The sequence below is a fragment of the Ambystoma mexicanum genome, chromosome 3p (assembly GCF_040938575.1).
Source record: "Ambystoma mexicanum isolate Mex_15411 chromosome 3p, UKY_AmexF1_1, whole genome shotgun sequence".
NCBI lineage: Eukaryota > Metazoa > Chordata > Amphibia > Caudata > Ambystomatidae > Ambystoma > Ambystoma mexicanum.
In genome coordinates, this window is record NC_090925.1 from 846,813,062 (window position 1) to 846,830,092 (window position 17,031).

Genomic DNA, 17,031 nt, shown 5'->3' on the forward strand with positions numbered 1-17,031 from the left:
TAGTGTCGAGTTGATTGGTTCCACCAACTCAAAGGGAGAAGTCGTCCTTGCAGGGCTTCTCTGTCGAGATGAACTTGGCAATTCGGACTGCAGTAGGTCTTCACCAGGTGAACCAACAGTCCAGGAATTGCAGCAGCCGTCCTCTTCAAGCTCTTCTTCGGTTCTTTCATTTCAGTGGTCGACTCTGCCTTCCCAGGCAAGAGACTCGCCTTTTACTCAGTTCTCTCCCATTCATTCCAGCCTAGCTGTCACTCACCCAGCAGGGTGGCTGTCCTTGCCGGACAGTCAGCCAATCACCACACAGTGCATTTGGGTCTCCTAGGAGACTAATCACAGGGAGCTCAGGTACCTCCCTCACTTCCTGCCCACCCCAGACACTCGGGCACCAGAGGCGGTCTTCACTCCTGAAGCCCGCCAAAGGCGAATGAACATAGGAACCAAACCTGGATTGCCACGCAGAGCAAAACTCTAGAAGGACCTTTCCACAAAGAAATAGCGAAAAAAAGAAGACCGCAACCTGTTTTTACAGAGGGGGCTCAAACGCCATCTTGAAAAACATGGTTCCCACGATTGAACGCAACCAGTGTTCGCAGTCCGTAAAAATCATGGTAGTTCATTGAAAAACCACTGCCACCAGCCATTTTGAGAGGAAAGGGTAGCATTTGACTGCTACATGAGTATCTAGACACAGGGGATATTAAGTAACCCCTCCAGCACTCTATTGTAAGATAGGGTGTGCTGGCTCTAGGAATTTAAATAGACTAGTAAAGTCAATTTCACTTTACTTACTCTAGGAAACAGTAGTTTATCCCAGAGAAGGTATTTAAACCTTGGGAAAGCCTGAAAAGGTTTCCCTGTGCCACTGCATTGAGGGTGCTGTGTAACACATGAAGACGCCGCCTATGGAGTTGTCTAAAACTCCACAACCAAAGAAAACACAAGAGTAAAACACATTTCAAAACACACCTAGCGTCTGCCGCCTATTTCTCAAGTGAAGCTATAGCCTGGGAACAATCCTTCCTAGCCAACCGTACGATGAGAGTGTTCTCCCCCTTAGCTTCAGCGGACCCAATACAAAGGTTCATGTGTCTCCCCCACAATGTACATCATCATCACTAAGCCACTATTCCACAAACTTGACAGAGTGGGGGTAACGTGTACTAATTATGCGGACAATACGCAGCTCCTCATACCTCTATCTGGCAACTTTGTCGAAGACACAGCCTTAGTAAACACGATTTACCTCCTCATTCAGTCATGGATGGCCTCCCACGGCCTCTGCCTGAATGACGACAAAACAGATACTGATCCTGGGTTCCGACTCCAACCTAAAAAAACTCAGCCCTAATTATCTCACCTTCAACAGAGATGGCAATATAATTAAAGTGGCAACCGAAGTAAAGACACTAGGTTTCTACCTCGATTCCACATTCTCTCTCAAAAAACAAGTTAATTCCCTCGCCTCCTCCACGGCTTACACCTGCAAATTAATCAAGGCCTGCAGACCCTACCTTTCCAAAACTATCACTCTAGCCAATGCCCTAGTAAGGTCTAAATTGACTACTGTAACGCCCTATATGCGGGCGCCAGTAAAACTGTCATAAACCTTGGACATACCCCTCAGAGACCAAATTGTGTCGACCTGTTGACCATTTGACTAGACACCATCTCCAACATCAGGAAAGACCATCATTGGTTAAAAATCAGTGAGAGTTCTCCTCAAGACGCTATCTCTCACCCACAAAGGACTGAACAATACCGCGCCCCCATACATCTCGGCCAGACTCACCAGAAAATCCTCTACTCACCACACTAGAGCTTCTAACCATCTCCTACTTGAAAACGCCCAGATTCAGACTAACAAAAGCGGGTGGAGCAAGCTTCCCTGTTAGAGCTGCCCATGCCTGGAATGCACTCCCCAGTGCACTGAGAGCTAATCTACCTTACTCTAGATTTAGATGCAACGTGAAAAGCTGGCTCTGGACCAATGACGACCAACAAACTGATCCCCCCCGCTCTAGGACCGGATCAACCACTGTAAATAATTATCATGTTACTTCTGAAACCGGACTATAGACTATCTCATTGCCCTTGTGATGTGAGATACCCACATTTTGCATCTCGGGTATCTTTGTATTGTAAAAACGTCAATAACACATGTAATGCATCTTCTGTATGTATCCTCTGTATGTAACCTAAGCTTAAGTATTTTGCAATGGCTGCGTCCGGCTACCCCTTGGTTTGGAGCGCATCATCAAATAATAAACTAAACTAAACATGAGAGAATGGGAAAAAGGGTCACACTCTCCAGGTAAAAAAAAATGAAGTCCTCAAAATCCAGAAAAGTTGCTGGGGGTCTTTAAGATGAAGGGAATTAGCAAATTTTATGAGAATTCTCCCCAACACACCTTATGTGGAGTGCAGAGGGGACACATTGTATCCCTTTTCTCACTTCTCCTGTAACTATCTAATCATAGTGGCAAGCCTTGGTGGCTGTAGATATTTTCTACCAACTTTTGTGAATTTTACACGCAGACTGTTGTTGCAACAGCTGTAAGGGACACATGGGTCACCACTGACCTAACATGGAGAGGTCTTTTCACCAACTCATGATGGCTTGCCTCCCTTTGCACCTTCCTCTGCTAACCTGGGTGGGCGATGTGCTGCTCACTCCTTTGTGTTCGCCGGGCTCTCATTGAGAAGCCCGCCCAGAGGCGCCAGTGTGTGGGGGAGGACAGGAAGCTGGGAGGACACCGAAACTCCTCCAGTCTTGTCTGCTTGGATCAAGTCTGACTGGGTGCCTGGGACAAGCCACCAACCGAAGTTTGAATGTTGCGTGCATGCAGACTGGCTGGGTTCCTGCATAAAAAGGTGAGGGTCTTAATGCTGAAGCCAGAGCCGACCACTGAAAGATCCATTCCGGCGAAGAAGAAAGAAGAAGTCTGTGGCTACTTCGAGCAACCGCAAAAGCTGAGTGACCGCTGCTGCTCCAGCCTTCTCTTCTGGGCGACAATGAAGATCTAGACCGGACGACTTCCTCCCTTGGAATGGTCCCAGTCTCGAGACCAGCTGTACTATGAGCCATCCATTGAAGTGCTGTGACCTTCCAGGCCTGCAATACCTGAATACCCTGGGACCACTGGCACTGCGGTGGTGCATCATCTTGTCCAGCGCGGTTCTGGCTGTAAACTCGTGGCCATCTGCCTGGGCCTACCGAGAGTCCATCCTGACCGTACAAGTCCCCTCAGAAGAGTCGAGGACCGAGACAAGGAAGAAAGTCTGGTGGGTGACAACAGTCGTTGCTACAAAGCCTGTGTCAGGCCTCTCCAACCATGTGCCGCAAAGAGCGGCTGCTGGGCATTTCTGTGATCGAGTCTGATCGTCTGCTCCCGTCAAAAGTACACCCTCCAACCGCCAAGGGCAGAGACCCAAACTGGAGCTGCTGTCTTACCTTTAGGGACCCACTGTTGACATCTTCCTCAAAGAAAGTACCAGTACTGTATTACTCCCCCTGAGCTTCTTCAGTCACTTTGGGGTAAACAACAGAACTGTGTTCTCCCATGCCCATGGACTTCCACCCTTGAGGCAGAAATCCTTCAGGTGACCTGCCTAGCCACTATGATTCCAATTTTGTCACTTGTTATGAAACTCATCATCTGCGACTGACAGCATCTGCCTTCCTTTGCTCGGTCGCCCACGGGTCACTGGTCCCCACACTGACTCCATCTAACATTTGAGACTCTCATTCCCCAGATAGGCCTACACAAAGTTATCCAACTGTTTCTCATATAAAGGTCTACTATTGAACAGAGTATTGCTACAGCAAATGTCCTACTGTATATGTGTGTGAAACTTTCCTTACGTAAATGAATCGCATTTTGAGTTTAACATTGCCCTAGTATATATATTGCATTCTATTTTTATTTAACTACAGTGCGAGTTTCCTTAGGCAACAGAACCTACAGGGGGGATGCTGGTGTGGTAATGCCCCCAGAATGTCTGTTACAAGCCAGAGCAAAGCAATACCCCACTGTTAATGCCCCCCCCCCCCGCTCCTCGGCCCTCTATTGCCATTAGCACCCCAGCATGCTGTATCAGGGTAATAGTATTTTTCTTGAGATGAGAAACGGCATGTAAACCGTGTAACTCGAGAAAAGAAATAGCAGCCAGGTAACTTGCGGCCAGTCGCGAGGCGGAGATGCGCCAGGAGCAGTACTGTTCCTGGTGACAGCGAGGGACAACGCAGCACAAGATAAGTGGGGAGGAGTGGGACTTAAATAGGAGGAAAAGTGGGATGGGGCAGGGGGAATGAAGCGCAGGGGGCGGGAGAACTGCACTTACCAGGCCTCCTCATTGTCTGGGCAGCTGCCACACTCCCTTCGCCAGGTACCAATTGACAATAAGTGTACACAGAGGTCTTGGTACTCTGCTACAACCCTCCTCCCTCCAAGACTAAGCCTTGCTGTTCGACTATAGCTACCAAACCTTTTGGTTAGTTCAGGCCAAATCTAAGAGTTGGATCCCTGTACATCTAAGAGTGAGTTTTCTATAGTCCTACCACAGGTGAACTTTTGCAAAACTGCCCAACATACTAGCAAGAGGAACAAGAAACAGGAGTTGTAGAGAATCTGCCTTGGTAGTGTGAATGTTGATGGTCCGGGGAGTTGGGGGGGGGGGGGGGTATTTTTGAGGCTGCAGGATTAATATCAGATTGACACCATAAACGCATTAGAGAACGAGGGCTCATAACTGTGAGGAAACAATATGGGAGGAGGAGTTTGGGAATGTACTTGAATAGCTGACATGTCACTGCTTTTCTATATATTTAGCTCTTGGCTCTAGGCTAGGAAAGCCTTGTTAGCTTGAAAATAACAGCTACCAGGAGCTACTTTTGGCTCCCCTAGTCCTACTGGTACCTTACAAACATGCATATGTGACATTAACTTAGTATTGGAGAATGATATTTAAGAAGAATTAGGGCCCATTTAAACATAATGATCATACGTAACGTGCAAAAAGTTAAAGCTTGCATCTCGTGTTCAAGTTAGATTTGTGGTGCACAGTGCACGCGCTCCTGGTTCCCTAGCATTAGGCTCCTGCCTACTGGGTTATACCAGACACCCAGGAGCTGGTTTTAGCTCTTCCTCACCAAATCCTAATTTAAAACCCTGCAGTAGAGTTAAAAGGGTAATGGGTGGGTGGTTGTTGGGTAGAATTTCATTTTTGTGCAATATTCTCCCCACTATTGAGTTCCCCCAGCAGTTTTTTGCTTGACTCAGTGTTTTTTTTTTTGTAATCAGTGATCCCGAGTGGGACCCTTTTCCCACACTCAGTCTTTTACTTTATCTCTGGGAACCTTTATCATCCCTTTTGGTTGCATCTTTATGGAGTTATGCTTCCCTTCACTTTAAGGCATCACCAATTAATTATTGCAGCAGACAGTAGTTTCTGTTCAGTGTTGCTGGGAGCTCTTTGAGCAGCCCTTTTCCTTGTGATAACTACTGTTTCCAAGGACAAGGGAATACTCTTTATCCTAATTAACTATATTTTGTGGAATCAGCACACCACCACCTTATGCGGTGCTCGGAGGACACAACCCTTTTCCATTTCTCCTGTAATTTTCTAATTACAGCAATAAGTTCATTTGAGTGGCTGGTGGCAGTGGATGGTTTCCACCTATTTTAAGTGACACTTAGAAGCAAGCTGCTGTAGCAGATGTGGTAAGGCACACATTGGCTACCATTGTACTAAAATGGTGGCAGTTTTTTTGCCAACTCTTTATGGCTTGTCCTTTGAGTCTTCTTCTACCAAACTGGGTGGGAGGTCCTCGTTAGGCAAGATTTTATGCAGTACCTTTGGGTGCACTACAACAACCCTGACCTCCTGGCAAGAGGAACCCAACCTTTGGTAAAAGTCTGTACTATACAGGTTGGTAGCGTGTTGATCAGCCAGGCTTATCTCAAGAGGGCTCAATGTGAGCTGTAGGGTAGTTACACAGAGATTCACAGTGACAAGTATTCAAATAAACTTTGACACACAAGGTTTTGTAAACAATTATTAATTTATTTACCAGTCAGTTATAGTAAGCCTTCTTCAGAAGGGAGCAATATAAAACACCACGCAAATATACTTCAAAAGTACACACTCTTAGATTTCTAAATCAGCAAGTACCCATTTGGGATGACACACAGGCACTACCTACACCCTCAGGTGACTTCAATAGATAGCTAGGGTGCTGTTGGTATTAATGTATTGCTGTTGCATTTAGAATATTGTTAAAGAGAAGAGAGTTCAGAATAAAACAAGTATTCACACAGCTATTCTTAAGTGGGTAAGTACTTTCAAAACCACCCCCAAATGCAAAGTCAGTTAACCATGTCCTGGAAGAAAGGCAAAACTCATAAGCAAAAGAGAAGAGTCATTCAGGGAGCCATGCCAGCCAATGTTAAGTTAGCAAAAGTCAAGGTCAACTGAAGCTATTCTTGTAGGTAAGCAGAAAGTCTTTTCCGAAGTTTAAAAAGTCTCGATAGCACAGAAGCAATCAAAGTAGGGCCACGAGTTGATTAGGCTTGTGAAGTAAATAGAAGCAGCAAGCAACTCTACACATGCAACCAAGCAAGTCTCCAACAAGGACAAGTGGCTACACAACAAGGGGTAAGTTCTCTTAGACTGTACAGTACCGTTAGGTTGAAGATAAAGTGCAGCAGATGACTTCTGTTCCTGTGCAGCTCTGCAGATCTCGCTGTTCCTGGGCCTTAGTTGTGGGGTAAAGTGGGAGGACTTCTGGGGACTCCTGCACTGCAATGGGACGGTCACCGCTCACAGCCGGCAAAATTCAAACAAGTGGCCCTTTGGTGTTTCTGCTCCTTGTGTCTACCACAAATAGAAACACTGCAGTTTGTAGCTGTCAAGATGGGCTTTCCTTGCATCTGGGGTCTCCGCAGTCTGTTGAGGGGGCTCAGGCTCGGTCAGTCTGGCTTTTTGCAAAGTCCTATGGCAAAGATCAAAGTCTTACAAGTTTTATTTAGAAAATAGTCTTTGGAAACAAACGTTCAGTATTGTTCCCCATATACGGGCATAGCTTCCAAGCTACCGCCCTAAGTCCAGGGTTTGTCATGGAGTTTTTCTTTGAAGCGGTTTGTAGAACTCACAAGGAGGTGAGATTCTTTTTCACATCCTCTTGTCCCAGAATTTCTATTGTAATTGGCCCCTGCCCAGACCAAAGTCTGATGAGTATGAACTTTTTGTCTTGGTCAGTCAAAGTTTTCCAACCTAGCAATTATCACTTTCATGTCCTAGAAGTTTAGGTGCGTTTCCTTTTGGTGGAAGCCTTAGCTTAGTCAGCAGGGAAATAAGTGTTCTGGAGCTTGCAAAATTCAGCCAATGAGTTCAATGCCTTTTCTTGTCATTTGTCCTGGATCAAAACAAACCTGTTGGATAAAACATCCCCTATATGTTTCCCCAGCAACAACCCCCTTTACATTGCTAGGCACAGACAAGTTTTTGTTCAACATGGTACTTTTTAAAAAACAGGCATTTTTTTTCTCGTTTGCATAAGCCCATTTTGACACATGGTAAAAGTTGCTGGGATTTCCCTTCCATCTACTTCCCAATATTGTTATGTACCTGCAGCCAGTTTATTTTACACGACGGTCTGTACCAGGCAAAGGTCTCCTGAAACTGGCAAGGGCACAGAAAGCTAGAATTCCTTTTCAAGCAGTGATTTCACATTTTGTAGCAAAAGTTTAAGAGTTTTTTCGTGCAGCTGAAGTAAAGCTTTTGTTAATTTTCTCAGATTTGGCTGGCACAGCCTGCCATTCAGGAATAAGGCTTTTTCTGATGGAGCACAATGTGAATATGGCTGGGCATGACAGGGTCTTTTTGATAAAGGTAGTGTGATGAAGAACAGGGGAAAATAGAGCGGCATCATTTTAAAGGTGAAATATTCCCTTTTACAATGGGGATTTTGGGCTTTCAGCGAAACAGCGCTGCTTTTTCCCCTCAATTTCTTTAAGACAAACAATAACAAACCCTAGTAACCTTTCTCGGGGTGCTCCCTGTTCCATCTTGCCCAATGGCGCTTTGGCAAAACAGTGCAGCCATCCTTATGTCGGTGAAAACGCAGTTTGGGTGCAATGGTGCTCACAGGAGCCAGCACAGCCATTTGGCTGGTTCTGCTGAAGTGCAGCTTGGTGATGTGTGACAGTACTGCTGAGTGGGTAAATAGATCCCACAACTTTTGTTCAAATAGTAACCTTCACAAGGCTAAGCACCAACAGAAAAGTAACTTTATCATGCCTCATATGGATAATATCAGACAGGAAGCCCTGATCATTCTAACAGTAGATCAGCTGAAAGGAACCTCCCTGTTAAAGGAAAGAAAAAGGAATTGATTGAAAGATTGTTGGATTTTCAAAGTCTGAGAAGTGGGTCTGTTACACCTACTCCTTCAGCAAATGTGGAAAATGTTGATAAGGATGATAATGATTCAGAGTCTAACTCTGAAGTTATTGAGGAGCAAGAAGCGTTGTCTCAGTATGTGAGCCCCTCTGCACCTCAACAAGCTCTTAAGCCTCATCCTTTAGCCACCGGTACCCTACAAGGTCCAGTACTGAGTCCAGAATTTGTCTCTCTTGAAAAAATGAGACTTGAGTTAGAGTTCAAAAGACTCCAAATGCAAACTGAAATGAACATCAAGAAATCAAACTCGGAGAAATGGAAATACATCATGCTCTTGAAATGAAGAAATTGTCTCTTGAAAATGGTTCTCTCCCAGAGTCTTCTAGATCTTCCAGTCCTAAGAGACCTTGCATGTATAAGGAAGCTGTGAGTATGCATGAGGTGAAGCTTGATATTTTGGATTGGTTGGCTGCCTTTGAGTATAACTATTGGATTCAGGGTTTCACAGGGAATCAGCGTATTCCTTGGCTTTTTTCTAGGCTCCCCAGGTTGCAACTGATGCTCTAATGGAGGTGGAGGTACTTGAAAGATATGAGTATGAAAATGAAGCTAGCTTTGATAGCTAGATTTGGGAAAACTCCTTCCTAGCATCTTAAGAGGTTTAGGACCCTCAAAAAGCATGATGGTACCCCTTGGGCTACATGGGTGTGCAAATGTTTGAAGAACTAAGATGGTTGGGTAAAGGGTTTCAGAGTTAACACTTTTGAAGGAATGAGAAATCTATTTTTGTTAGAATCTATTTTTGATGCCTGCTCTGCTGAGCCGAGACAGCACTTGGTTGACTCTAAGGAACTTGAGCCCAAGAAGCTAGCAAAGGCTGCTGACTTGTGGGTTGCCAACAGGGCTACTCACAAGGATTCGGGGGCAACTCAGAAAAAGGATGAAGGGAAGCTGCAGAATAAAGATGGCTAAGAATTCTAATACCTCCAATCCAAAAGAGGTCCCCAACAGAAAAAGGGTAAGCCACAAGGGAAACCGAATCAGGCAAGAGAAACCTCTGGTGCCAAGCCAGAGGGAGCTCTGCAAAAGCCCCCATTCGTCAAAACATTTGGAAAATGTTATGCTTGTGGGTCAACTGACCATGTAAAAGGGGATCCCAGATGAAAGGGTAACCATTCAAGGGTCCACACTGCCTCCTTTGTCTTTTCCCCAGAGGGAGAAGTATATATGGCAAGTGGTAACTTTCAAGTACTGGCTGAAGATCCCATTGGAGTCTCTGCCAGTGTTTTAGTGTCCCTGGGTCTGTGGGAACAGCAGAATTTAGATGTCTATAATTCAATTCCGGGTAACACAAAAGAATATTACCAGGACAGCGTACTAGTAAATAGACAGGAGACCCCTGCCATTAGAGACACTGGGGCCAGCATTACAGTGGTGGATTAAACTTTTTTCAAACCCGAGGATGTTTCCGAAGCACCCAAAGGCCTCACTACACTTGCTGGAGGGCCTGTCCAAATGCTTCCAAGACTACCAGCTCTCATCCAGTGCAACAAGAGGGCTATAAGAATACCTGTTCGTGAACAAAGTGAGGTGCCTGAGAGTCCTGCTGGGGAATGACTTAAAAACTATTTTATCCTTTCCTTAGGAATCACAACTAGTCTAGCTTCAGTAAACGAGGGAGGGGGCTGACCTGTTTCTACAACATCGTTAAATAACTGTCAAGAACTGGGTGAGGGCTCCCCGAAATCTTTTGTAAAACGCTGGGGTGAAGCCATCCTGGCCCGGGGCAGAATCTGCTTTTAAAGTGGAAATGGTCTGGTTGACTTCCTCCCTGGTTATCGGGGCATTCAGCATTTCCATTTCTGTGGGTTGTAGTGGGGGGAACATGGCCTTAAGATCAGGCCGCTCCCTTATTTGCAACTGAAAGGAGTGCTACTTACCCAGTGGCACCTCACACTACATCGGTTGGCAAAACAAAAATGTACATGGGGCTAGCCCACTCTGCTGGAGAGGGTGTCTACAGGTTGGCACCTACTGGCACCAGTGGTGGGAATGTCCTAAAGATCAGACCTTCTGGAAGGAGATCCAGGGCTGTATGCCCAACATGCATTCTTATTTTTTTGCAGGACATTGATGGAATCAACAGGGCTCTCTCCCCGCTGTTGGTGCCGTTTGGGGTGGAAAGGGTTGAGGAGAGTTACTGCGTACTCTTGCACATGCCCAGACACCTGCTCCTGGCAGCACGTCTTTGCATTACTATCCAGTGGAAGGGGGGCTCACCTACCAGCTAAAACAGATTGGCTGCGTAAAGAGAAAGACATTTATGAAATGAAATGGAAAGCCTCACAGCTATACTCAAAGAAACGCAGACAAACATTGACATGCAATGGCTCCCCATCCTGGAATATTTTAAGGATAATGGTGCGCCTGCAACAGCAAGCCCTGCAATTTCTCCTGTCTAGGTAGGTGTGCTCGCACCCTCAATAGGTAAGGCAGGACCCAGCCTTGAAATGACCTGTAGAGGGACCCGAACAAAGCCTCTTAAGCTACAATACTCCCTGCAGATGTGCTCCCAGACACTGACTGAGGCGCGATAGGTGAGGAAGATCGCAACCGACGGCAGCCTGCCATGAGACAGCAGCCATACCTGCAGTATGCGCCAGTCCCTGCGTGATACACACAGCTACGAGCCCCAGGGTGGGAGGGGTTAGGGTAATGGGTTTTATCAACCTCTGCTTCGTTTATTTTTCCTCTCTTTTCTTGGCTCTGCTTTCTCTAGTCCGTTATAATTTAAAAACGTTGAAAAGTCCCATGTACTTGTTCCTTCAGCCTCCCTTGGTAAGGGCGGATGACTGTTTGTTGGTATTTCATGTATTCTGGACCTCAATAAAACATATTGGGGGAGAAAAAACCAAGAAAAAAAAAACCCTCATCAAGCACCCCCAGTCCTCCTAGTAAAAGGAAACGGGAGCAGACAAATAAGGCCAGACAGAGCACCTTAACAGGCTCTCAAGAGGATGTTACAGAAGAAACTTTAACACCCAGTCCACAGGAACTACTAACTAATATTTCCATGAAGGAGACAAAGGGGAAACCCAAGGTCTCAAGGAAAAAGCACTCCTGTGCAACCCACAAGGACATCCCCGAGAGGACTGTCCAAAGTCACACCTGTGACTGCTACACCAGCTGAGGCGGAGTGCGAGGAACAACCAGGAAAGGTTGAATCAACTGCTGAAGATTCAGAGCTGGGAGAAGCCCTTCCTCCTGTTGGAGATCCAGATCCTAAAGACCATCCTGAGCTGCAGTCTTGCTGGCAGAAGGTGGCCCCTGTAGGGCAGACTTCAGCAGAGGTCAAAGAGTGTCCTACTCTTGAAGGACTTTGCCAGCAGGCAGCTTCCCAACTGGATGGGCAAGAGCCGGGGAAGCACAGGTTGTACTGGGAAGATGGCCTCTTCTACAGTGAACCAACTGAGTCTATCCCAGGGGACTACAGAAGACCTTTAGTGCCTCAGGTGGTGAGACCCAAGTTTCTACATTCAGCCCATGAGATCCCTTTAGCTGGTCACTTAAGCTTTAAGAAGACCAAGGAAAGGCTTTCTCTGTATTTCTACTGGCCCAAGTTGGGGTCTTATGTAGATACATTCTGTAGGAGCCGTCACACTTTGTCATACATCTGGCAAGAGTGGAGCCAAGAATGTGGCACCTTTGTTGGTCCCTTAGACCCTCTAACCTCTTCAGGCAATCGATTTATATTGGTTGTAGTAGACCATGCTACTAGGCATCCTGAAGCCATACCTATGAGGACTGTTACAGGCTGTTAAGGCCCCACTTGGTATTTTTAGCAAGGGTAGGTTTTTTTTTTTTTTTTTTTAGGAAGTCATCTCTGACAAGGGATCAAACTTTATGTCCCACTACATGCAGGACATGTGGAAAAACTATGGAGTGACTTACAAGTTCTCAACTGCCTACCATACCCAGATGAATGGTTTGGTAGAGAGGTTTAATAGAACTATGAAGAGCATGATAGGTGCTTTAGAAGAAGGTGGGACCTTCTACTGCCATGCCTTCTCTTATAGAGGTCCCTCAGGAGGGAGTTGGATTTAGTCCCGTTGAGCTTCTCTATGGTCATCCAGTTAGAGGTCCTTTGGCCCCAATTAAGGAGGGGTTGGAGAGTGCTCCTTCCCCCAAGCCAGTGAGGGTCACTGACCATGTGCTAAGTCTCCGGAGGTGAATGACACACAATGACAGAAGCATCCAATAACTTGAAAGCAAGTCAGGCTCTGGTGAAGCATTGGCATGACCAGAAGGCCAACATGGTTGAGTTTACTCAAGACCAGCAAGTTCTGGTTATGGTACCTACAAGGCAGAGGGCCTTACACATGGATTGGACCCTTCAAGATTGTGGGAAAACTTGGGAGGTCAATTATTTGTGGACTTAGGCAACCCTAAGGAGGATCCCGGGGTCTTTCAAACCAACCATCTAAAAGTCTATGTCTCAAGACCAGAAGTGGGAGCTTTGCTTCTAGCTTCTGCTCAGGAGGAGGAGAATGAACCTCTACCTGATCTCAGGGGACAACCTTGAGATGGGAATATAGGTGTTAATCTCTCTTCTAATCTGACACTGGAACAACAGGAGTGCAAATCTCTGTTAAAAAGGTAGGGAACACCCCATCTGTTTTATCAGTAGGAAACTGAAGGAACCTGAGACAAGGTGGGCAACCATAGAATGTGAGTGTTTTGCCATTGTGTGGTCTCTGAAGAAGTTTCAACCATACTTGTATGGATCTACTTTAGTGATTCAGACAGACCACCAACCTTTGAGATGGTTAATGCAGATTCATCCAAGGGTGGATTAAATGCTCCTGTCCCTTAGTCTGGTGGGGGCGAGTGTTAGGGAGAATTCTCATAAATGTGCTAATTCCCCTTCACCTTAGAGAACCCAAGCAACTGCTGGATTCTGAGGACTTGATTTTGCTTCCCTGGATAGTGTGAGAGCCTTTTTTACCCCCCACTCATGTATTTTGAATGCATTTTACTCGGTTGTAGGTCATTTGGTCGAAAACCAAATGATCGAATGCCATTTGATCGAGAGTCAAATGGTCAAAATAATGGTCGATTTTTTTTTATGGGGGGGTTCCCCCCACCCCCCCTTTTTCTATATTATTTTTTTTACCAAACAAAACTAAAAAAATATATAAATAAAAACATTTCACAATTTATTTTTTCGACCATTTGACTTTCGATCAAATGGTCATTCGATCTTTTATTTTCGACCATTTGACCAGACACCGTTTTACTCGTGTTCTTTGATTGTGAAGTTTTAGACAACTCCATAGGCATAATCTTTTCAATTGTGTCACATGGCACCCTCAGTGCAGTGACACAGGGAATCCTTTTAGGCTGTACCAAGGTTTAAATACCTTCTCTGGGATAAACTATTGTTTCCCAGAGAAAATAAAGTGAAATTGACTTTACTAGTCTTTCCAAATTCCTAGACCAAGCACACCCTGTCTTACAATAGCGTGCTGCAGGGGTTACTTAGTATCCCCTATGTATAGAAACTCATGTATCAGTTAAATGCCACCCTTCCCTCTCGAAATGGCTGGTGGCAGAGGTTTTACAACGAACTACCATGATTTTACCCGACCGCGAACACCGGTAGCGTTAAATCACAGGAGCCATGTTTTTCAAGACATGGCGCCCGAGTGTCTGGGGTGGGAAGGGAGTTAGGTGCCCGAAACTCCCTGTGCTTAGTCTCCTAGGACACACAAATGCACTCTGGCGCGATTGGCTGGCTGATTGTCCGGCAAGGACAGCTACCGTGCTCAGTGAGTGGCAGCTAGGCTGGAATGAATGAGAAGAAACTGGATAAAAGGCGAGTCTCTTGGCTTGGAATGTAGAGTCGACCACTGGAATGAAAGAACCGAAGACGAGCTGGAAGAGGACGGCTGCTGCAACTCCTGGACCATTGGTTTGCCCGGTGAAGCCCTGCTGCGGGTCCAAATCGCCTAGTTCATCTCGACAGAGAAGCCCTTCAAGGACGACTTCTCCCTTTGAGTTGGTGGGACCAATCAACTCATAAGCCACCTGGATACCATTCTTGGAGCTGGTTGTATTTTCCTCAGAGTGCTGCAGGAAACCAAATAGCCAGGGAGAGGGACACCAGTTTGTGTGCTTGTCTACAGCTACCAGAATTGAAGATTTGCCTTTGCCAGCTTTTTGACCAGTCCCCGTGCAGTGTAGGAGTCCCCCGACGTCCTCCCTCTTGTCCCCACGACCGAGGATCAGGAACAGCGAGATCTGCAGGAACAGAAGTCTTCAGCTGCATCTTTCTCTTCATTGTAAGGTACAGTGAAAACCCGACCGAGAGAATTTACCTCTCACTGCGAAAGTGCTTGCAACTTTGACAACTTGCAGGCCTAGTCAGCTTGTGACCCAACATATGAATCTTTTTACAAACTACTTGTGGGAACTTAGGCAAAGACTTTTCTGTTTAACTACCAGAACTTCCGTCCCTATACAAGACTTTAGCCCACTGACTTTGGCCTAACCTATTGCATTGAATTGACTCCTCTGGTGATCTCAAACTATTTGCACTGTTTACGAATAACTGTAATATTCTTTTTATTAACCTATGCCTTTTTGCTCCTCCTACTTCAAACGCTCTGCATGCCATTTTGCTCCTCCTTCAAAGTAGTTTAAATGCTTCAGAACCTGATATTGTGAAGTACTGAAGTATATTTTTGTATGATATAGATTGCCTCCTTCTAGTGAATGTTTTATAACTGACTGTGAAATAAATAAGTGCTTTGCCAAGAAACCTTGAGGGTAAGAGTTTGTTTGAATAATTGTAATTCTAGGCCTCTGTTTAACATCCTTACAGCACACATTCCCCTCTTGAGATAAGCCTGGCTGCTCAGCAACACTGCCACAAAACTGTGTAGTACAGACTTATACCAAAGGTTGGTTTTGCTTAGACCTGTAGTCCTAGGTGTGTTTGTAGTGGTCCCAAAGGGTACTGCATACAAACTTTGCCTAACAACTCCTTTATAAATGAAGGGTGTTTGGTTCACATTATAAGGATGACTTAAACTACCACCAGTATTCCTGCCAGACACGCAGATGCCACTTTCTCTGGGACATGCCTGCCACAACACTAATAAGTGCCATACCACTCCTTTACTATAACTACTTGCATCAATAATTATTCCGACTTCATAACTACTGCTTCTTCTAGGACCACTATTGATCCTACTGTTACTACTGACTGCACTGCTGCTATTAGATACCTGTATTGAGTAGTAACATGACCAGCAGCTATTACTTCTACAAGCAGACCCAGCATGTCCAGTGGTACTAAGAGTACCATTTCCACACACAGTGGTACTAGTGCTGCTGCTATACCAGCACCACAACTAGATATATTTAAGTAAATATTACCACTAATACTAGCTACAACCAATAGCAGAAAACAGCAGAATGTTTTGGTACTGTTGCACATTTACTGATTGTCAAAACCAGTTACTCACATAATAAGATATTAAAAATCATGTTAATAGCAGCATCTATCCTCGCGCCTTGAAACACTTGTGTATAGGCGCGTTACAACTGCCATATCATATCATCCCCCACACTGCATATCAGAGTGTATAAGTGCAGCAAGCATACCAGAATAAATGTCAGTGTACAAAAGCAGCTGCATTCCTGTGCTTCTACTCCACTGCAGTCCCCTCTCCCCAGCAGATCCCCACTCACCTGCTGAATTGGACTCTGCGCTTGAAAAAGTATGCGTCGACCCAGTAGCTCTGCGAAGATACAACCAACAGACCAGATGTCGATGGAGCTGGTATAGTGGCGGCTGCCCATCAAAATCTCAGGGGCACGGTAGTATTGGGTTACCACCTCCTGAGTCATGTGCTGCGACTCGTCCGGCTCCTCCACCCGGGCCAGTCCAAAATCGCAGATCTGGAGGCAAAGCAGAAGGTGTGAAGAACAGTCTGTTGACACCAGTCTTAGACACCCAACAGTTTACGATGAATCTCAAAAAGTCCCACAGAGGTATGCAACAATTTGGGTGTTGGAACACTGAGCAAAAGATTAAGCGATGCCCCAAACTATGGATGAGAAACGATTAACTGCACAGAGAATGTGGTTTTTATTTTTGAACCATAGTGTTAATATTAAAGGACATTTGTACCGCGCACTATCACCAGCGGAGTGGTCCCATGGCGCTCTGGCGGCTCTGAAAGAGGTAGGGAGGTTGAGTTAGTGGGAGGAAGCAGGAAAAGTGCCGGAGAGCAGTGATGTGCTGTTGGCGACCTCAGCCCGGTGGGTCCATTGGCTGGGCCTGGGGAGTTTGCGGCCGGTAGTCGTCGTGTGCCGTTATGCGAGTCTATGTGTCTTTATTGTTTTGTTGTTGCAGTGTAGTGTAGTGAAGTTTGTGCGGTTTGTTGTGCTGTAGGTTTTGGTTGTGTTGGAACGTGAGCGATGTATGCAGATGAGAAATTATTAGTGGAGTTGGTTAGTTGGCATCTCTATCCTGAGTTGAGGCGCTGGGCTTGTGTAGTCTCCCCGATGCACCTGTCCTGATCTGGGTCCCTCTGACATTCAAGGTTCCTTACTCCTCTGGTC

The 17,031-nt window shown here is 45.8% G+C and overlaps 1 protein-coding gene across 2 annotated transcripts in view; it reads right to left on the reverse strand.

Moving 5' to 3' along the window:
• The window catches only part of LOC138580989 (serine/threonine-protein kinase NLK2-like), a 370,858-nt gene that overhangs the window by 265,860 nt on the left and 87,967 nt on the right, over positions 1-17,031 (reverse strand). For both annotated transcript variants that reach the window (XM_069651967.1, XM_069651968.1), the window contains exon 6: positions 16,156-16,365. In XM_069651967.1, the coding sequence (XP_069508068.1) occupies positions 16,156-16,365 (210 nt within the window). The remainder of the gene's footprint in view (positions 1-16,155; positions 16,366-17,031) is intronic.